This window comes from Camellia sinensis, chromosome 7, assembly GCF_055761805.1.
Source record: "Camellia sinensis isolate YWXY chromosome 7, ASM5576180v1, whole genome shotgun sequence".
NCBI classification, from domain to species: domain Eukaryota; kingdom Viridiplantae; phylum Streptophyta; class Magnoliopsida; order Ericales; family Theaceae; genus Camellia; species Camellia sinensis.
In genome coordinates, this window is record NC_138967.1 from 81,381,118 (window position 1) to 81,403,727 (window position 22,610).

The following is a 22,610-nucleotide window of genomic DNA, read 5'->3' on the forward strand; positions in this document are numbered from 1 at the left end:
AGCTTGCATAGTTGTGACATGGTTGTTTGCCTTGTTTGCTTAGGTTGCGTACCTAGTGTACATTGCATGTTTGCATGCTCCCCTCCATACCATATAGCATACTAGTTTGCATGCCTAGGTTGCATTCCATCTAGCATGCATGCCTTGTCACTTGATCTAGTGATAGGGATTGGGCCTTTGTTTGTGTGTGTGCATTGCATTTGAAATCAAAATGCATACTTGGTCTCTTGGGCTATCATGCATCGAAATGTGCGATTGATGGTCTGAGAACCAAGGAGCACACCCCTTTGAGTCATACATATGATAAGGAGTGTGGTTGGTGCATACATTACTTGAAATGCATTGCCATGCTAAGTTTTGCCCTCTGCTGCTGTCAGCTGCAGGTTTCAGTAGGAAAAATTGGCCGGCCGACAGTGTTGGATGCCGACCGGCAAAACATGTTTGGCCGAGAGCATAAGTTTGTGGCCGGTGACCATTCTCCATGGCCGGTGGTGTTCCCACTTGGTCGATGGTGCTCCACAGCACTCAGAGAAGCAACCTTGGGAGTTGTGAAATTTTTAGAGAAGCAGAACAGTCAAAGCAGAGGCAACTTGTGCCTGGCAGTGACTTTCCGAGCGGAACCGAGCGCGCATTGCATTGGCTCCCCCTTCCCGAGGCTGTTTACTGCTTTCATTAGATTAGTCAATTTGTTAATTAATTAATTGGTCTGTAATATTTAATTAGCTTGTAGGTTAATTAACTTGTATTATTCTTTCGGTCCCTCCGAGCGAGGGCAAATCTGTAATAAGTGTGGGTGCGTGTGTGCATGTCTTCCAACCCCCACTTCTTTCTCCCTTTTACTTACCTGCTTTTGATGGTTAGTATTAGGACATGTTTACTTTAGCATGCCTTATGCTATGCATGCGTGCATCATTCATCAGTATTGCATGCACCAGGCTTGGCGCATCATGCTAACTGCATAAAGTATTTCAAATCTAACTTGAATACATGCTACTTGTGCATTTTCAGATGTCATTTATAGACTAGCCGAGCCTACTCCACTGACATTCCGTATGCGTTGCGTTAGGCATTTAAACATGGACTTGGATCATGCATGATTGCTAACATGTTCTTGTTTTGGCACGGAGTACTAGGTGAGCTCTTTATGCTTTAGCATCTCACATGAGTGTGAACATTAACATGATAGCACGATTACCATGAGGCTAGATGTTTATTTGATGAACTGCTTGAATGCCTGTGGGTGAAGGTTGGATTGTTTGAGTTGGGATAACTCGTTGAAATCCGTATTTTAGCCTACTTGTGAATAGCAAATTCCAAAGCGTTTTCCAAACAAACGGATATGCAATGTTTTGTTCCAATTTAGGCGATTTGGTCTATACTTGTTTGCTGTGCGCATAACATAGTAAATCTAGGCTAATGACCGGAATAAGAACACATAACGTTTTCAAAAACGGATATCACGGTTAGTAGAGGCCGATCTTCGGATCGGGCGAGAGGGGGTGCTCATAGCTGACCTTCCCCAATCGTATCCAAGCTCCCGAGCCAAGGCAACTTTGGTGATGATGGACACGTGGCCTTTGGCACCGAGTCAGGGTTTCCTAAATTTTTCAAAATAAAATATTTAGGTGGCGACTCTGTATCTGCCAAAGTAGTCCATGTTTGGTACTTCTTTTCAAAAATCTGTTTCTCAAAACGATTTGCCGGAGTTGGACTCTTTGGTTCAGATTAAGAACCGTGACAATTTGAGAGTCCTGAACTGTAGTGAACCCAAAACGAACAGAACGGGGGGGGATTCCCTCCCGGGCCGTTCGGGGACGTTTACACTATCCTCCACCGATAGCCCAAAGCAGTTATCTCTAAACAGATAATAAATTTATCAAACAGATATAATATCAACATTTTCATGAGTGAGTGATTAATTTAACCAACCACACCATTCAATCTCATAATTTTCCAATTTCATGGTTTCCAACTCAATTTCATATTACCCGAAATTAATTATACAAATTAATTTATCAAATTAATTAGGGCATTTCCCCCCTCTTTCCAATAGCAACCCTAAGGTTCAATTTCATCAATTAAACAACAATAATACAATTTTCCAAGACCTCTCATACACATGGAGTTTAACATTTGAAAACCCCATTTTTAAAACTCTAAAACAAACCCTAACTTTCCCAAAATCACCATACAACCCCATCTATCCAAAATACACAATATTTATGTCAAAACTTATAGAGAAGAGTAGGTTATCCCTACCTCAGAAGAAGAGACCAAATGGAGAAGATGAAGAAAACCCAAGATGCTCCAAATCCAAAAATTTTTGGATTGAAATGTAGCCCACACTAAGCTCCACACTTTTAACAAAGGGACTAGGGTAGAATCACACTAGAACTAGATTGGTTTGTAGAGAGAAGTGGTGGTTTCGAGAGAGAGGCAGCCGTTCTAGGGTTTGAGAGACAAAAAGAGATGAAAAAGTGAAGTGTAACCCGCCGCTGCCAACTGATATATTCGAGGCTCGCTCGAGCGACCAGACACAAAGAAACCTCGCTCAAGCGCACAAAGCCTCGCTCGAGCCAACAATTCAAAGCTTCAAGTCTGCAACCCAGAAGCACGCTAGAGCGAAGAAAAGCTTGCTCGAGCGAAGAAACCCAAGACATACAGCTCGCTCGCTCGAGCGAAGGAAAGCTCGCTCGAGCCAAGAAATGCAACTCTCAGGTCCAGAACCAGACGCAGATGCAAGCTCGAGCACAAGAATTCTCGTTCGAGCCACCAGAAACAACACTCAACTCTCGCTCGAGTTAAGGAGCCCTGGCTCGAGCAAAGGAACTAAAACATAGAGCTCCCTCGAGCGATAAAAGTCTCGCTCGAGCGAAGACACAAAAATCTGGGCAGCAACCATTTGTTCCCAAACACAACCAACCTGTTACAAACCTGCTCAACACATCCTAAAACTCAACTATAAGGAATTGAAGGATGGAAAGAAGATTCATACCAAAACCAACACCATGGAACCTAAGTCCGGAATACAACAACCAAAGGAGAGAAAACCGGGATCGCTATATATTCTGTACTAAAGTTGCCACCACGTTGTGATTTCTTTGTGGTGGATTCTATTTGGGGTGACAATGGAGACTCTTGCCCAGCCACTTCACCATGTTGGCTTGAACATTGATCCATTTGATTTGGAGATTTCATCATAAATTCACCTAAAAGGTTGGATCCCCCTTGTAATAGATTGGTGAAGTACGCATCCGTTGGTGTCTGAGAATCCATCCTATGAAATGATCATTCCATTGCAATGGTGAATGATGATTCAATTTACAATGTACATTGGAAGAAGTGAAAAAAGCTAATCTGCGATCCTAAGTCTCACGAGGGAAGGAAAAAAATTTCAACATCATCATTAAGCAAATTAACACTTTGAATTGAAAGATTATTTAATCATTCAAAGCTGATAGTTGTGTCAGAGACTGTTGAATTATGTGCGAGTCTATGTGTGTGAGAGAGATCTTGAAATTTATTTTGTGATTAATGATAATTATTTGAAGAAAAGTGCCTAAATTGGAAGAATTCTAATTTTTAAACTCAGTAATGTTGTCTTGAAACTGTCTTTGTTTCCTACTTTGAATTTGTCTATTTCCCACAAATTATAGTTTCACCATTGAGCTCGTGCAATTCAAATAGTTGTGAAAAAAATCAATTTGTCAGTCATGAAGATCAAGACTAAAGATTATTAAAAAAAGGAAAAAACATATCATATAATAGAACCTAAACTATGTGTTGCTTGTGATCATTAACATAGATCACCCACTCATAAACATCAATTTGTCAGTCAGGAAGATCAGTAATTGCTCTCTTTCTGTTTTATGATCTTCTGTGTACTTTGAATTGAAAGATTATTTAATCATTCAAAGCTGATAGTTGTGTCAGAGACTGTTGAATTCTGTATGAGTCTGTGTGTGTGAGAGAGAGCTTGAAATGTATTTTGTGATTAATGATAATTATTTGAAGAAAAGTGACTAAATTGGAAGAATTCTAATTTGTAAACTCAGTAATGTTGTCTTGAAACTGTCTTTGTTTCCTACTTTGAATTTGTCTATTTTCTACAAATTATAGTTTCACCATTGAGCTCATGCAATTCAAATAGTTGTGAAAAAAATCAATTTGTCAGTCATGAAGATCAAGACTAAAGAAATTAAAAAAAAGAAAAAACATATCATATAACAGAACCTAAACTATGTATTGCTTGTGATCATTAACATAGATCACCCACTCCTAAACATCTATTGCTTGTGATCATTAATCCATATGTCAACAAATTGATTAAACTTCACATATATCCATATGAATAGATATAGGTTGAGTATTTGTTTTTTCTGTTATACATATATATATCATAATTATTGTTGTTTTCTAGTAGGTCTTAAGGAGGTAAGATGGGTTCTCTACAAGGACCGGTTATTTGCCCTTCTGTCCGAGCAAAACAAACTAGGGTTCACCCTCTGCCTGCTAATGGTCCCTTAATGAAGGAAAAAATACTTAGAAGCGGATTCTAGGGAATCAGAGGAGTCAATGGTACTAGGATTAATGTGTGTCAACAACTATGTATGCAAATGTACAAGAAGGTGCAATGTAGTTTCAGTTCATCATCCAATGGTAATGGAAGCATAGCTGAGAATTTCAACGAAAACGACGAAGATTATGTTAACTCTAGTTAGTTGAGGCAGGTGTCCTAAATGTGATTGTTCCAATTTTTTATTTCTTAAATTCCGTGGTATTTAATGCATTTGTTATGTTTGGTTCTGTTTTCGGAAAATGCATTTGCTTATCCGTGATCCTAAGTACATTGGAAGAAGTGAAAAAAGCTAATCTGTGATCCTAAGTCTCACGAGGGACGGAAAAAAATTTCAACATCATCATCAAGCAAATTAACACTCTTTGCAATGCATTAAGCATTGTCAACATAGATAAACACTTTCACAACGTAAACTACTAATAAAATGTTGATGCTAATCCATTCTTGTTTCCGAGCGTCTATATGTGTCTCCCTAGTTAAGTTTTCATTAACAAAAGTACTTCCATATACAAGCAAAATAAAAAGAAAAATTACCAATTCTTGTATGGTTAAGTCACCATCTGGACAATTCTCAAAAAAAAAAGAGGGAAATTTCCCCAGAAGTTTCAATCGAATTCGATGAAAATGCAAGCACTCGACAACAATAAGATTTTAACAAGAATGAAATTCAGATTACAATTCAAGACCATAAGGTGCCCAAATGAAAAAAATTACACTTAAACCCTACTTGGGTTTACGGTTTAATCCCTTTATAACCACAAAGATCAGAACTTTCAAATATCAACAGCCCAATTTGTAGAATTGAAACATTACCCAATCAAATTCAAACCACCATATTTTGAAGCAAATAGTTAAAACAGAAACTAATCAATTATCACATTTACATATGCATATGCATACACATATACATTACATATATATATATATATATATATCAATCAATGCAAAAATTAATTGAGATTTTGGTATGAGAATTACCCAGAATTGGAAAGCCTGTTGAGAGGTTGAAACAGGGAGTTTCAGTGATTAGTGAGCTTTGGGAGATTCAAGAGACACGTAAATGAAGAAGAAAGTAGGCAACCTTTTACAGAGAGAAGATTGACTGTAGTGCTGTGTAAAATCTTCCCAAAGTCTTGATTATTCAAATTTAGGAGGACAAGAGAGAGATTGTACCGTTGGTCAATACTTTTCGATTTTAGTCCAATAGCTGAGCCTTTGTCGCTGGTTATTTGTAGTGAGGGATTTGGGTTTGATAAAAATTGCCGATTGCCTTGCCGAGTTTGATGGAGCAAGGATATGATGCCTTTTCTAATTTTTGGGTATAAAATAACTAACAGAAATAAATAAGGAGTTTGATACTGATGCTCTAACAAAACGCACTACTTTCACACTATTGAAAACTCTGATCAACACAACACACTACTTTCACACTATTGAAAACTCTGATCAACACTTATAAGAGTATCAGTATCAAACTCATTATTTATTTTTGTTAATTATTTTATACCCAAAAATTAGAAAAGGCATCAAATCGTTGCTCCATCAAACTCGGCAAGGCAATCGGCAATTTTTATCAAACCCAAATCCCTCGCTACAAATAACTAGCGACAAAGGCTCGGCTATTGGACTGAAATCAAAAACTATTGAGCAACGGTACAATCTCTCTCTTGTCCTCCTAAATTTGAAATAATCAAGACTTTGGGTAGATTTTACACAGCACTGTAGTCAATCTTCTATTTGTAAAAAGTTGCTTACTTTCTTCTTCATTTACGTGTCTCTTGAATCTCCCAAGGCTCACTAATCACTGAAACTCCCTGTTTCAACCTCTCAACAGGCTTTCCAATTCTGGGTAATTCTCATACCAAAATCTCAATTAATCTTTGCATTGATTGATATATATATATATATATATGTGTATATGTATATGTGTATGCATATGCATATGTAAATGTGATAATTGATTAGTTTCTGTTTTAACTATTTGCTTCAAAATATGATGGTTTGAATTTGATTGGGTAATGTTTCAATTCTGCAAATTGGGTGGCTGATATTTGAAAGTTCTAATCTTTGTGATTATAAAAGGATTAAATCGTAAACCTAGGTAGGTTTTAAGTGTAATTTTTTCATTTGGGCACCTTATGGTCTTGAATTGTAATCTGAATTTCATTCTTGTTAAAATCTTATTGTTGTCGAGTACTTGCATTTTCATCGAATTCGATTCAAACTTGTGGGGAAATTTCCCTCTTTTTTTTTTTTGAGAATTGTCTAGATGGTGACTTAACCATACAAGAATTGGTAATTTTTCTTTTTATTTTGCTTGTATATGGAAGTACTTTTGTTAATGAAAACTTAACTAGGGAGACACATATAGACGCTCGGGAGCAAGAATAGATTAGCATCAACATGTTATTAGTAGTTTACTTTGTGAAAGTGTTTATCTATGTTGACAATGTTTAATGCATTACAAAGAGTGTTAATTTGCTTGATGATGATGTTGAAATTTTTTTCCTTCCCTCGTGAGACTTAGGATCACAGATTAGCTTTTTTCACTTCTTCCAATGTACTTAGGATCACAGATAAGCAAATGCATTTTCAAAAACAAAACCAAACATAACAAATGCATTAAATACCACTGAATTTAAGAAATAAAAAATTGGAACAATCACATTTCAGACACCTGCTTCAACTATACTAGAGTTAACATAATCTTCGTCGTTTTCATTGAAATTCTCAACCATGCTTTCATTACCATTGGATGATGAACTGAAACTACATTGCACCTTCTTGTACATTTGCATACATAGTTGTTGACACACATTAATCCTAGTACCATTGACTCCTCTGATTCCCCAGAATCCACTTCTAAGTATTTTTGCCATCATTAAGGGACCATTAACGTGCAGAGGATGAACCCCAATTTGTTTTGCTCGGACAAAAGGGCAAATAAGCAGAAGGGAAAATAACCGGCCCTTGCAGAGAACCCATCTCACCTCCTTAAGACCTACAAGAAAACAAGAATAATTATGATATGTATATATATATATATATGTATAATAGAAAAAACAAATACTCAACCTATATCTATTCATATGGATATATGTGAAGTTTAATCAATTTGTTGACATATGGATTAATGATCACAAGCAATAGATGTTTAGGAGTGGGTGATCTATGTTAATGATCACAAGCAATACATAGTTTAGGTTCTATTATATGATATGTTTTTTCTTTTTTTAGTTTCTTTAGTCTTGATCTTCATGACTGACAAATTGATTTGTTTTCATAGCTATTTGAATTGCATGAGCTCAATGGTGAAACTATAATTTGTAGAAAATAGACAAATTCAAAGTAGGAAACAAAGACAGTTTCAAGACAACATTACTGAGTTTACAAATTAGAATTCTTCCAATTTAGGCACTTTTCTTCAAATAATTATCATTAATCACAAAATACATTTCAAGCTCTCTCTCTCACACATAGACTCGTACAGAATTCCACAGTCTCTGACACAACTATCAGCTTTGAATGATTAAATAATCTTTCAATTCAAAGTACACAGAAGATCATAAAACAGAAAGAGAGCAATTACTGATCTTCCTGACTGACAAATTGATGTTTATGAGTGGGTGATCTATGTTAATGATCACAAGCAATACATAGTTTAGGTTCTATTATATGATATGTTTTTCCTTTTTTAAATAATCTTTAGTCTTGATCTTCATGACTGACAAATTGATTTTTTTCACAGCTATTTGAATTCCACGAGCTCAATGGTGTAACTATAATTTGTAGAAAATAGACAAATTCAAAGTAGGAAACAAAGACAGTTTCAAGACAACATTACTGAGTTTACAAATTAGAATTCTTCCAATTTAGGCACTTTTCTTCAAATAATTATCATTAATCACAAAATACATTTCAAGCTCTCTCTCACACACATAGACTCGTACAGAATTCAACAGTCTCTGACACTACTATCAACTTTGAATGATTAAATAATCTTTCAATTCAAAGTGTTAATTTGCTTGATGATGATGTTGAAATTTTTTTCCTTCCCTCGTGAGACTTAGGATTGCAGATTAGCTTTTTTCACTTCTTCTAATGTACATTGTAAATTGAATCATCATTCACCATTGCAATGGAATGATCATTTCATAGGTTGGATTCTCAAACACCAACGGATGCGTACTTCACTAATCTATTACAAGGGGGATCCTACCTTTTAGGTGAATTTATGATGAAATCTCCAAATCAAATGGGTCAATGTTCAAGCCAACATGGTGAAGTGGCTGGGCAAGAGTCTCCATTGTCACCCCAAATAGAATCCACCACAAAGAAATCACAACGTGGTGGCAACTTTAGTACAGAAGAAAACAATCTCCTTATATCGACATGGCTCAATGTAGACGTCCCCGAACGCCCCGGGAGGAACGAGCTCCCGTTCTGTTCATTTTGGGGTCATTACAGCTGAGGACTCTCAAATTTGTCACGGTTCTAAATCTGAACCAAAGAGTCCAAATCCGGCAAATTGTTTTGAGAAAACAGATTTTGAAAGAAGTGCCAAACATGGACTGCTTTGCCAGATACAGAGTCGCCACCTAAATATTTTATTTCGGGAAATTTAGGAAACCCTGACTCGGTGCCGAAGGCCACGTGTCCGTCATCACCAAAGTTGCCTCGGCTCGGGAACTTGGGTACGATCGGGGAAGGTCAGCTATGAGCACCCCCTTTCGCCCGGTCCGAAGACCGGCCTCTACTAGCCGTGATATCCGTTTTTGAAAACTTTATGTGTTCTTAAACCAATTGTTAGCCTAGAATTACTATGTTATGCGCGCAGCAAACAAGTATAGACCAAATCGCCCAAATTGGAACAAAACATTTCATGTTTGTTTTGAAAATGGTTTGCTACTCGTAAGTAGGCTAAAATGCAGATTTTGCCACCCTTAAGTGGGCTTTTAGAGAAGATGATTTTGCCACTATCTAGTGGGCTTAAAACTCACAGTTTTAATGCATTATTCCAATTTTGGGTAATTTAACCTCCATCCACAGGCATTCAAGCAGTTATATCACATAAGCAGCTAGCCTCATGGTAATCATGCTATCATGGCAACATTCACACGCATGCGGTATGCTAAAGCATAAAAGCTTACCTAGTATTCCGTGCCAAAAAAGTAAACTAGTTAGCAAAATGTGCGTGTCCTATTTCATGTTAAATTGCCTAATGCCACACATACAAGATTCAATTTAGATAGGCTCGGTTAACCTAATCATGGCATATGTAATGCGATCAATTATCACATATTCGATTTGTAAATTGAAGTACAAATGCAGTTAGCGTGATGTACCGAGCCTAATACATGTAGCACAAATGTATGAATGCACGCATGCATAGCATAAGGTATGCTGAATTTAGACATGCCCTAATCTACCATCGTAAGCAGGTAAATAAAAGGGAAGAAAGAAGGGAGGTTGGAAGACATACACACCACCCACACACACTTATTACAGATTTGCCCTCACTCGGAGGGCCCAAATAAATATTACAGTCCCAAATAAAAAACAAATAAAATTATTACAGAATTTCCTAATTAATTAAAAGAAAGGATGCAAAAGAAAGAAGAGGGTGGCCACAGCCTCTGCCTCGGGATGCGCAGATGATGCATGCTCGGAACTTGGCTCACCCGAAAAACCCGTACCGTACCCCTGCCGCCTCTGTTTGTACTGCCTTGTCTCTCTGAAAATTGCTGAAGTCCAGGAGCAGGTTCTTTACACTCAGCAGAGCACCACCGGCCAGACAGAATTCCCACCGGCACTCTACAATTTCCACCGGCTGTTCTTGGACTCATCGGCACTTCAAAGTTTGCCGGTCGGCACCAAATTCTGCCGGTCGGCAGAAACTTCCTGCAGAAGACAGTTTGACAGCAAACAGAGAACAGACAGTGCATGGCATGGGGTTTTCAGGCACATGTGACCATGGTCATGCTTCCTATCATGCTTTGAACTCAAGGAAGCATGTCCCTCGATCCCCGAACCATCAATGGTGCATGGTGGCTCAAAGAATCAAAATTTGCCATTTGATATAAAGATGCATGCAACAAACAAAATGAGAACCGAAGCCTTATCAAGTTGGAGTCAAATGCCCCGGTGACCGAGAATCAAGGTACATTACATCACTCGAAGTATGAATGTCCCTTGACCCTCATATTTGGCTTGACACCCCAAGCCAAATGATGCAATGCATGTTTTGCTCACAAGACTCAAGATGCAACATGATGCTAATTATGCAAGACATGCCAAATGTTATGCAACAAATATGACAAGTATGCAATGCTAGCATACAAGATGCAAGTGTGATGCAAACATGGACCAATTTACCATGAAGTTAGCATGGGACTACACATTTATGAGACAATTATGTAGCAAACAAGGGACAAGCATGCAAGAGGGCCTTAAAGTGACAAAGGTGCAGGCCTTGACTCACCTCAAAACAACACCAAAAGTGCTCAAAATGATGGACAAACTCTCATGTCAACATGCAAGCCAATAGACCTAAGGCTAAGGCACCAAAAGGGCCACTTCATTTCCAAGAACAAGACCAAATCATGGCATGATTTAGACAAGTAAAAATAGAGTTTTTACATGCAAAATGGGACTCCAAAACCTCCTAGTATGGCAGCTACAATACCTCCTATGAAATGCTACCACCAAGACTTATTCCTAGGCATAAAAGAGTACACCTTCAAGGCATAAAAGAGGTCAAGCATGCACACATACAAACATGATTCTTGGACTAAAATATCATGGCAAACAACTTCAACTCATTAAAGTGGATCAACTAAGGCATGCTAGTGACTCATATACTTGAGGGCTCACAAGCCAAAATGCATGGCAACCATATCAAACATGTCAAACACGACCAAATGGATAACCAACAGACTTTAAGCATGGAAAAATAGTGCTAACATCTTCATGGAACCAAGCCAACACATGCAAAAATCATGGTCTAAACACAAGGGACATTTCTAGGCCAAATGGAGCAATACAAAGCAAGTACTACAAGCATACAAGGAGGCACAAATCCGGCCAAAAACAGAGATCCCACATGACCTAAAAACACCCAAAAAGTTCTGAAATGAAGCAAAAACCAAGCAAGCATGCACGTCACCCTTTTGGGCCACAACTCAAGGAAACAAGACCATAAAGGGAGAGGGGTGTCCCTCCCCTATGCAAGACTTCAAACTAACCTTTTTAACACTAAAAATACACTGATTTTTAGTGGTGAAGAGATCAAAATACAAAGATGACCAAAGCTTAACCAAAGAGGCAACAAAAGTGGCCAAACAAGGCCTAATAGAGTGAGTTTGCACTCAAAACACCAAACCACCTTAATGAAAGTTCTAAAGCATGAAAATATAAGCCTTATTCATGTTATACACAAAAGCTAAATCAAAAAGCAAAATAGGTAAAAAATGATTGCAAGTTTGGGGAATATAAAGCAAGATGCTCACCCTTGAAGAACCTTTGAAGAACAAATGGTCTAGCCCTCTTCTTTTGATCAAAATCAGTCCAAAAACTCAAGAAACAACCCCCCAAGTCCCTAAATCTCGGAGCAAGGTGTAATAGTGTGTGTAATGGTGCAAAAGTAAGGTAAAAACACACTTTTGAGCTAAGAAACACACACAAAGGAGGAGAGAGAGGGAGATATAGAGATAATGTGTATCTATATCTCTAAGCTCTGGTTTTTGGTTCCAACTTTCTAACCTAGACCAAAGAGGAAGACCCCTCTCTCTTATAAGACTCCCTCTTGCAAAGCTTATACAACAAGCTTGCTTAGAGGGAGATCCCTCCATACACGTGTATGGAGGGAGGCAGAGTTGGTGCCAACTATCACAGCTGGCACAAAATATCTCCATAAAGTGGATGAACAGTGGTCGGCTGCCTAAAAAAGTTGTTTCGACAAAAAAAAGTGCCGACCGGCAACAAACTATGCCGACCGGCAATAAAATGTGCCGACCGGCAACAAAATGTGTCGATGGAAGCAAAAGACCAGCCGGTGGCCTCTAGCCACTGCCGGTGGTGCGTGGGGATGCCTTACAAGGCCTTCATTGCCCTTCCAAGGCAAAACACAAGTGTTCAGTGTGAAACCAGACACTAAACGGTCAAGTTCGGAGATCCTGAGGCAGGGCGCGCGAGCCGAAACCTCCGGGAACTCTAAACGAACACATACATGAATAATCACCGAGTGTTCCAAGCGGTGACGTCCAAGTCTCAAGGATGGTCAAAAATGGGGTGTCTACACTCAATACAAGTTTGGATGCAATACACGGAAATGAGCAGAAGCACAAGGCATATTGGAATAGAGTTTAGGAGTATTTCCACAAGTACAAGACTTTTACTTCTGAATGTAATCAGAATTCTTTAATGAATCGGTGGTCAACTATTCAACTTGGAACCAGTAAGTTTTGTGGGTTCTTTGCTCAAATTGAATCAATGCATCAAAGTGGAGTAAATGAGCAAGACAAGGTATACATTGTGTACACACCGTTAAATTAGAAGTAATTCTCATTTTGTTTGAAGATGCTAATTAGTCTTTATTCATTTAATTTTTCAGATTGGCAAGGCCAAACTTATGTATCAGGAATTCCAAAAAGCATCATTTCCTTTTGAACATTGTTGGAATGTGTTGAGGTACCAACCAAAATGGTTAGAGGAATGTGAGAAGAAAAAATCGAAAAAAAAAACATCAGCAACATCTTCTCCTTTTGCTCCAGAGGTGATAAATCTAGCAGAGGATGATGTCTCACATGATGCTTATGTAGACTTGAAGAGGCCACTAGGTAGGAAGGCTGAAAAAGAGTGGTTGAATAAACGAAAGAGTAAAGATTCAGCTGGTTCAAATTATGCAGGGATATTGAAAGGGATAATGGAAGACAAAACGAAAGCAAATGACAAGAAAATGGAAATCCTTGAGAAAGCGTGTCTTCAAGAGCAAGAGCATAATCATATTAACTAAGAGCTTGGGCAAGAGAGAATTCGAATTATGAAAGAGGAAATCCAAGAGTGATTTCGTATTAAACAAGAAAAGATTCGAGCAGAACAATTGAAAGAAGAGGAGAGAATTATAATGATGGATACAAATGGTTTGTCTCCAATGCAACAAGAATATTATCTTCACCGCCAAATGGATATTCTTGAAAGTCAAAGGAGTACTAAATAGTTAGTTTTTATTGGAATATATTTTTCTATGTAAACATATCATGTTTTTGTTGAACAATGCCATGGTTCAGTGCATTTTTTTTGTTAAGTACTGATTTACATTGCTAGGAAAATGAATAAATGACTGCTTAGGGCCATCTATATTCTGGGTTATATAAGTATCTTGGTGTACCTAGTTTTATTTTTGGTGATTATTTGTTCATTGGTTGAAGTTGGACATCTTTTGTGGTCTATTAAGGCTTCCATGAGGGAAGAATTCAAATCGAAGCTCCAATCCGTATAAAATTTATCTGTATACAAGTTTATAGTGTCTTTTATATGTAACTCCTTCTGTAAATGCTATATATTATTTTTATATAGATTATGTTGAGAAATTAAACTGACCTGAAAGAGCAAAACAGTGAGAGCAACAAGGTAAATAACAACAATTCCATGAACCAATTTTATATAGATTGCTGCTGCTCTGCTTCAGATTCTGTTTCTTCTTCCTCTACTGTCTATTTGTTCTGCTGCTGGATAGATTCTGTTGAACAATGTTTATAACTGATCAATGCTAGACAGATTCTGTTGAACAAGGTAAATAATAGATTCTGCTGGACAGATTCTACTAGATAGATTCTGTTTCATCTTCCTCTACTGTCTATTTGTTATGCATTAAGAAGACAGATTCTGTTGAACAATGTTGTTGGTGAGTTGGCTGCTGTCTTTTGGACATGGACATGGACATGGTAGTCGGGGACTATTTGTCCATGATTTGTAATCAAATGTAATCCTATCAGGTTAATAATCATAACATAAATAAGAATCTGTGTTCTTAATGTTACGGAAAATATGTGATTCCCCACAAGTAAATCAATCAATGGGAATGAAAACTAATACGGAAAAATTAAATCAAAGGCAACACAAGAATTTTTACGTGGTTCCCTCAATGTGAGGTACGTCCACAGGATCGAAATCCGATTCCACTATCAACCAAATAAGTTCCAAACGATTACAAACGAGACACTAATGGTCTCACAAAACCACCCTTAGGTGAATTCCAAATAATCACAAATAAACAAGAGGAAAGACCTCACCAAATAGATAAACCAAAATCTTCAGAATCAGAGTTGTAGAAGATGCAAAATAACAAACCCAAATCAATTCCACCAAAACAGCCGAAACAAAGTGAAGAAAATTCCACACACCAGCCACCGAATAATAGTGCTTTTGAAAGAACAAAACTTGAATCAATTTTGTAGCACATGTACCAAGATTGAATAAACAAATAGCTTCTGCCTCACGTGCTTCGAAAAAAGGTGAAGGACCAACAATATATATATTAGTTATAATATATATGTTGTGAATCTTGGGTTTTTATAATTAAACCCTAATTGTATCCAAATTGAATTGGGTCTCCATAAATATAATATATAAAAATATATTATACCTAAACCAAGCCAAATTAAAATTCTTTAACAAACCAATTGGGTTCCACACTCCAATAAGGAGGTATACCCAACAATTCTCCCCCTACCGACTTAGGTGGAGACATCAACCATACCCGCCAAAGTTCGACACTTTAAATGTTTGTCCCTCGACAAAGTTTTTGTCAACATATCTAAAATATTATCATCTGTGTGAACCTTTTCGAGTTGTAATAACTTTGAATCTAACACATCACGAATCCAATGGTATCTCACATCAATGTGTTTCGATCTCAAATGAAAAGTAGAATTTTTACTTAAGTGAATAGCACTTTGACTATCACAATAAAGCACATACCTTTCTTGCTTTAAAACCAATTCTTGCAAGAATTTCTTCAACCACAACTCTTCTTTGCAAGCTTCCGTAATAGCAATAAATTCAGCTTCGGTAGTTGAGAGAGCAACACATTTTTGTAATTTAGATTGCCATGCCACAGCTCCCCCTGCAAAAGCCATCAAATACCCCGAAGTAGATTTCCTAGAATCAACATCACCAGCCATGTCAGAATCTGTGAACCCATCAAGCATCGGCTTACCATCCCCAAAGCACAAACATAGCTTCGAAGTCCCTCGAAGATATCTTAGAATCCATTTTACCGCTGCCCAATGTTCTTTACCCGGATTAGAGAGAAACCGACTCACCACACCAACGGCGTGAGCAATATCCGGCCTTGTACAAATCATGGCGTACATCAAAGAACCAACTGCTGAAGCATAAGGAACTTTCAACATCTCTTCTTTGTCTTTCTCACTTGTAGGACATTGATTCGAACTAAGTTTGAAGTGACCCGCAAGTGGACAACCAACCGGCTTTGCTTTATTCATGTTGAACCTCTCAAGAACTTTCTCAATGTAGCTTTCTTGAGACAACCAAATCAGCCCCTCTTTGCGATCACGAACAATTTTCATACCAAGAATTTGCTTTGCCGGCCCCAAATCTTTCATAGCAAAAGACTTGCTTAACTCCAATTTCAACCTGTTTATCATGGTAGAATCTTGACCCACAATTAACATGTCATCAACATAAAGCAAAAGAATAATAAATTTGCCATCCGAAAATTTTTTCACAAACACACAATGGTCCGAAGTGGTTTTAGAAAAACCATTATTCATCATGAAAGAGTCAAATTTTTTGTACCATTGCCGCTGGGCTTGCTTGAGACCATACAAACTTTTCTTCAATTTGCAAACAAATTTCTCTTTCCCTTTCTCTACAAAACCTTCCGGTTGCTCCATGTAAATTTCTTCTTCAAGGTCACCACGAAGAAATGCGGTCTTCACATCAAGTTGCTCAACTTCAAGGTTCATACTTGCAGTCATGCCAAGTACAACCCGAATAGAAGACATCTTCACAACTGGTGAGAAAATCTCATCAAAGTCAATACCTTTCTTTTGCCCAAAACCTTTCACAACAAGACGTGCCTTGTACCTCAGATTCTTGCCATCATTCTTCAATTTGAAAACCCACTTATTTTTCAAAATTTTCCTCCCTTTAGGCAACTTCACTAAATCATAAGTCTGGTTTTCAAGTAAGGAATTCATCTCCTCGTTCATGGCCTTTTTCCAATCACCTTTCTTTACATGCTCAATTGCTTCTTGGTAGCTCTCAGGCTCCCTTTGATCAGAAATCAACACAAATTCATTAGGAGGATACTTTCTTGAAGGTTGTCGGTCCCTTGTAGATTTCCTCAACTCAAGTTGTGGTGGTGGTTCTTGAGTTGGATGCTCTTCCTCAATTTCTAGCTTAACTTCATTAGAATTAGCATCATCCTCTATATCTTCAATAGGTGGTTGCACATCTCCCCCATTTTCATCATCCACTGAAGATGAAGGAGATGGATCCATGTCAATGAGATCACTAGTTTTTGGCTCTGGTTGATCACCTTTGCCAAAGTCTTCAATTGTTTGGTCTTCAAGAAACACAACATCACGGCTTCGAATGACTTTCTTGTCGACCGGATCCCACAATCTATACCCAAATTCATCACGCCCATAGCCAAGAAAAATACATTGTCTTGACTTGCTATCAAGCTTAGACCTCTCATCTTTTGGAATGTGAACAAAAGCTCGGCAACCAAACACTCTCAAGTGCTCATAAGACACATCTTTACTGGTCCAAACTCTTTCTGGAATATCACCATTCAAAGGATAGGAAGGTGACAAATTGATCACGTCAACCGCTGTCTTCAATGCCTCACCCCAAAAGGATCTTGGCAATTTATCTTGTGAAAACAAACACCTTGTTCTTTCTACAATGGTGCGGTTCATCCTCTCGGCAACTCCATTTTGTTGAGGAGTCTTCTTAACTGTCTTTTGATGCCGAATACCTTGGCTGCGACAATACTTATCAAATGGCCCAATGTATTCACCACCATTGTCTGATCGGATGCACTTCAATTTCTGCCCTGTTTCTCTTTCAACCATGGCTTGAAAATGCTTAAATACTTCTAGAACTTGATTTTTAGTTTTTAGTAGAAAAGCCCAAACTTTCCTTGAATAATCATCAATGAAAGTGACAAAATAAAGTACACCACTATGTGTTCTAACTTTTAAAGGACCACAAACATCCGAGTGAATCAACTCCAAAACATTTTCTTTTCTAGAAGCAACATTTTTATGAAAAGAAACTCTATGTTGTTTACCCGCCAAACAATGAACACAAGTTTTAAAATGTGTACCTTTCAAACCGGGTAGAAGCTCTTTCTTGAACCAAACTTGCAGCCCCTTTTCACTCATGTGGCCAAGTCGCTTGTGCCACAATTCGGTAGAAGTATCATCTTGAAGTGCATTGACAACACCTTTACAAATTTTTCCTTGCATCGAATAAAGTGTATGAGTCTTCTTACACTTAGCCACCACCAAAGAACCCTTTGTGAGCTTCCATATTCCATCACCAAATTTGTTGTTGAAGCCTTCATCATCTAGCTTCCCGGTAGAGATCAAATTGAGGCGAATGTCGGGAACATGCCTCACATCTTTAAGAAACAACTTGCAGCCCAAATTTGTTTCCAAGCAAATATCACCCATACCAATAATCTTGAACAAACCTTCATTACCCATTCGAACAGAACCATAATCTCCTTCGGTGTAGGTAGTGAAGAAATCAACTTGAGAAGTCACATGAAAAGAAGCGCCGAAATCAATCACCCAATTGCTCTCTTGGCCCACAAAATTGATACAATCATCTTCACAAACGACCATGAGATCACCATTGGTAGTAACTGCCGTTGTGTCTTCTTGCTTCTTGTCCACACTTTTGTCACGCCTTTTCTCGTTATTCTTGAGCTTTCGACATTCTCGCTTCATGTGCCCTTTCTCATGGCAATAATAGCACTCAATGTCTTTCTTTGAAAAAGAACCATCTTTTGATTTATCACGGCTTTGATCACGACCGTGAGGAGTTTTACTCCTCCCTCTTGTTTTGCTTCAGCCTCTCACAATGAATGCTTCTGAATGAGAGGAACCTGCTGATTTTCTTCTAGTTTCTTCATTCAACAAGCTACTATTGTGACAACTCCATCGGGCGCTGAATTACTGACGGTCACAACCAAAGTCTCCCAACTTTCAGGAAAAGAACTAAGTAGCATCAAAGCCTGCAACTCATCATCAAAAACAATTTTCATAGAAGCAAGTTGGTTAACAATACTCTCTATTTCATTCAGATGTTCCGGAATAGGGCTTCCCTCCTTATATTTTAAATTAACCAACTTACGAAACATAAAGGCTTTATTTGTGGTTGATTTCCTATCATAAAGGCTCTCTATTTTTTTCCATAAATCATGTACTGAAGTTTCAGTAGCAACATGATGAAACACACTGTCATCAGTCCATTGACGGATAACACCAACGGCTTTTCGATTAAGCCTATTCCATTCATCATTTTTCATACCCTCGGGTTTGCCACTATCACCCTCAATGGGTCGATACAAATCTTTACAAAATAATAGGTCCTCCATTTTAGTTTTCCAAGTTACCCAATTACTTCCATTGAAGCTAGACATACGACCCACATTCCCCTCCATTGATTTACACAAATATATAAACCCAAATAAATCGTAAGCTCTGATACCAGTTGTTAGGGAAAATATGTGATTCCCCACAAGTAAATCAATCAATGGGAATAAAAACTAATGCGAAAAAATTAAATCAAAGGCAACACAAGAATTTTTACGTGGTTGCCTCAATGTGAGGTATGTCCACGGGATCGAAATCCGATTCCACTATCAACCAAATAAGTTCCAAACAATTACAAACGAGACACTAATGGTCTCACAAAACCACCCTTAGGTGAATTCCAAATAATTACAAATAAACAAGAGGAAAGACCTCACCAAATAGATAAACCAAAATCTTCAGAATCAGAGTTGTAGAAGATGCAAAATAACGAACCCATATCAATTCCACCAAAACAGCCGAAACGAAGTGAAGAAATTCCACACACCAGCCACCGAATAATAGTGCTTTTGAAAGAACAAAACTTGAATCAATTTTGTAGCACATGTACCAAGATTGAATAAACAAATAGCTGCTGCCTCACGTGCTTCGGAAAAAGCTGAAGGACCAACAATATATATATTAGTTATGATATATATGTTGTGAATCTTGGGTTTTTATAATTAAACCCTAATTGTATCGAAATTGAATTGGGTCTCCATAAATATAATATATAAAAATATATTATACCTAAACCAAGCCAAATTAAAATTCTTTAACAAACCAATTGGGTCCCACACTCCAATAAGGAGGTATACCCAACACTTAATGCATAAATGAGGACTGTATTCTTTTCCTTTGTAACGCAAGCTTGGTTGTTCAATATGTGGAAAATAACTTGTTACGAACTAATACAGTTAGTAGTGATAAATATTGCAGTTGACATTGAAGCTGCAATTCTTGGTTAATGTTTTTTTCTACTGAATTTATTGCTTAAAAAAATTATTGATTGACATATTTATCTGTCTATTTTGTTTTTTGGCAGTTGGGTGGCTGTATCTGATTTTTACATGGAGCCATGTGATGGGAGGTCATTGGTTGACAGTTCTTTGGTTTTCATATGTAATTTCTTTTTCTTTTTCTTTTTTCTTTTAGCAAATATCAGAAACCTATAGAAAACTATTATATTGTTTGGAGATTTTGAGTAATTGATCAACTAATTGATATCTTTAATGACTGAAATGCTTAAAAAAGCAAAAGAATTGAAGTCCTGCATTACATTTGGCTTCCAAGCTTTGCATCGACTGTTCCTCTAAAACATTTTCTGATGCTTCATGGAAGTTTGTAATATTGTATAACTTTTTGAGTTACTTATTTGCTAGTATTTATTTTGATGACACATAAATTCATTCTAATGGAATGAGATATCAGTATGAGCACTTTGTGTTTATAGATTTAGCAGATGGTGTTGTTGCTAACAACTGAATGATGACTATGATGATGAGTTAAGCCTGTAGGGACAGCTGGCTGATTGATTGTTTTTACCATTTGTAGCTGCTTCGAGAGTTTTTAGCTGTTAAATAATTTTGCAGAGGACTCATCTTATGCATTATATTAAATTTACACCCATTGTATTTTTATGTAATCCTTCATAAGACAGGCTTTGGTTACAAATTTGCAATTGCAGGGCATGCATCAGATCTTAAATTTGCAATTGAAGTTTATAGTCTCCTTATGTAAAAATTCTAAAGAATACTGACAGAAAAATTATTTAGTTATTAATGCTTGGAAAATTTCAAATTACAATCAAGACTAATGAGTTTTCATCATGTGACCACGAAATTTAAAATTACAAGTTGCTATGATTGACTATGTAGTTGCCACAAGTGCTCGATGAGGTTCGATTACAGTTGAGAATGAGTTTCTCTATCTCTAATGCGATGATGACGTTGAATGAATTCCATAAGTTCAGTTGTATGGTCATGTGAAACAGATACATAGGGATTTTCATCGATTTGTTCATAGTCGTAGTCTTCTGCTTCATTAACATCTCGCTCATCCTCAACAATCATGTTATGCATTATTATGCATGCCTTCATAGTGTTCTTAAGTGTTTCACGTTCCCAAGAACGTGCAGGTCCACGTACAATTGCAAATCATGCTTGAAGAACTCCAAAAGCACGTTCTACATCTTTCCTTGCCGACTCTTGAGCTACAGCAAAATGCTTTCTCTTATTTCCTTGTGGAGATGGAATTGTTTTGACAAATGTTGACTACTGTGGGTATATACCATCTTCTAGATAGTATCCCATTGTATAATCATTACCATTGATTGAGTAATTGACAGAAGGAGTACGCCCTTTAGCAAGCTTGGTAAATACAGAAGATCGTTCTAACACGTTGATGTCATTATGAGACCCCGGGAACCCAAAAAATGTATGCCATATCCAAAGGTCATATGACGCTACTGCTTCTAAAATAATTGTAGGTTCATGAATATGACCAGAATACATACCTTTCCATGCAGTTGGACAATTCTTCCATTTCCAATGCATACAATCAATGCTCCCCAACATCCAAGGGAATCCACGACTTTGGCTAATTGTTAGCAATCTAGCAATGTCATTTTCGTTTGGTGATCTCAAATACTCATCAGAAAAAATTGTAACCGCTGCTTTAACAAATTTTTTTAAACTTTTCATTGCAGTACTTTCTCCAATCCTTACATATTCATCCATAAAATCAGCAGCTACTCCATAAGCGAGCATTCTAAGTGTAGCAGTCATCTTTTGATAGGAGGACAAGCCAAGCACTCGAGCACCATTTCTTTTTTGAACAAAATATGGTTCATGAGTTTTTAGTGTAGAATGAATATGGAGAAAAAGAGAACGATTCATTCGAAACCTTCTTCGAAATACATTGGGAGGATATATTGGTGATTCAGCAAAATAGTCGAGAAAAAGCCTTTGGTGGCCTTCTAAAGTATTATGCCTAGTGAATAGACGACGTTGTATAGAACCACGACGTGATCTTGATTCTTCCTCCATTTGGACTACTGTAACTATCTCTAACTCATCATCAGAGTCTGACTCATTAAGAATCATATTGTGTAAAGAATTGCAACGCATAGTGAGAAAATAAACACTAAATGTTGAAGAAAACTAGATGAGGTGGATGAAAATTAAAGAGGAATGATCTTACTTATATTGAAAAAATATGACCGTTAGAAAAGTATCTATTTCAAAAATATCACTGTTGCGAAAATATTCATTTGAAAATATGGCCATTCCAAAAGTACCTATTTGAAAATATTACCGTTATTACAAAAGTTTCTATTTAAAAAATATGGCCGTTAAGTGTCCATTTGAAAAATATAATTTTTCTGAAAAAATAAATAAGGAATATTTAAATTGAAT

The 22,610-nt window shown here is 37.3% G+C and overlaps 2 protein-coding genes across 2 annotated transcripts; one reads left to right on the forward strand and one right to left on the reverse strand.

Annotated features, from left to right (window-relative positions):
* The first annotated feature begins 13,000 nt into the window (after positions 1-13,000).
* Positions 13,001-13,592, forward strand: LOC145795909 (uncharacterized). The gene is made up of 2 exons (XM_082880849.1): positions 13,001-13,102; positions 13,191-13,592. The coding sequence occupies exons 1-2, from the start codon at positions 13,001-13,003 to the stop codon at positions 13,590-13,592; spliced, it is 504 nt and encodes a 167-aa protein (XP_082736975.1).
* A 7,875-nt stretch (positions 13,593-21,467) lies between these two features.
* Positions 21,468-22,322, reverse strand: LOC114268462 (uncharacterized). Its single transcript, XM_082880850.1, has one exon. The coding sequence runs from the start codon at positions 22,320-22,322 to the stop codon at positions 21,468-21,470; it is 855 nt and encodes a 284-aa protein (XP_082736976.1).
* Between the last annotated feature and the right edge of the window lie 288 nt (positions 22,323-22,610).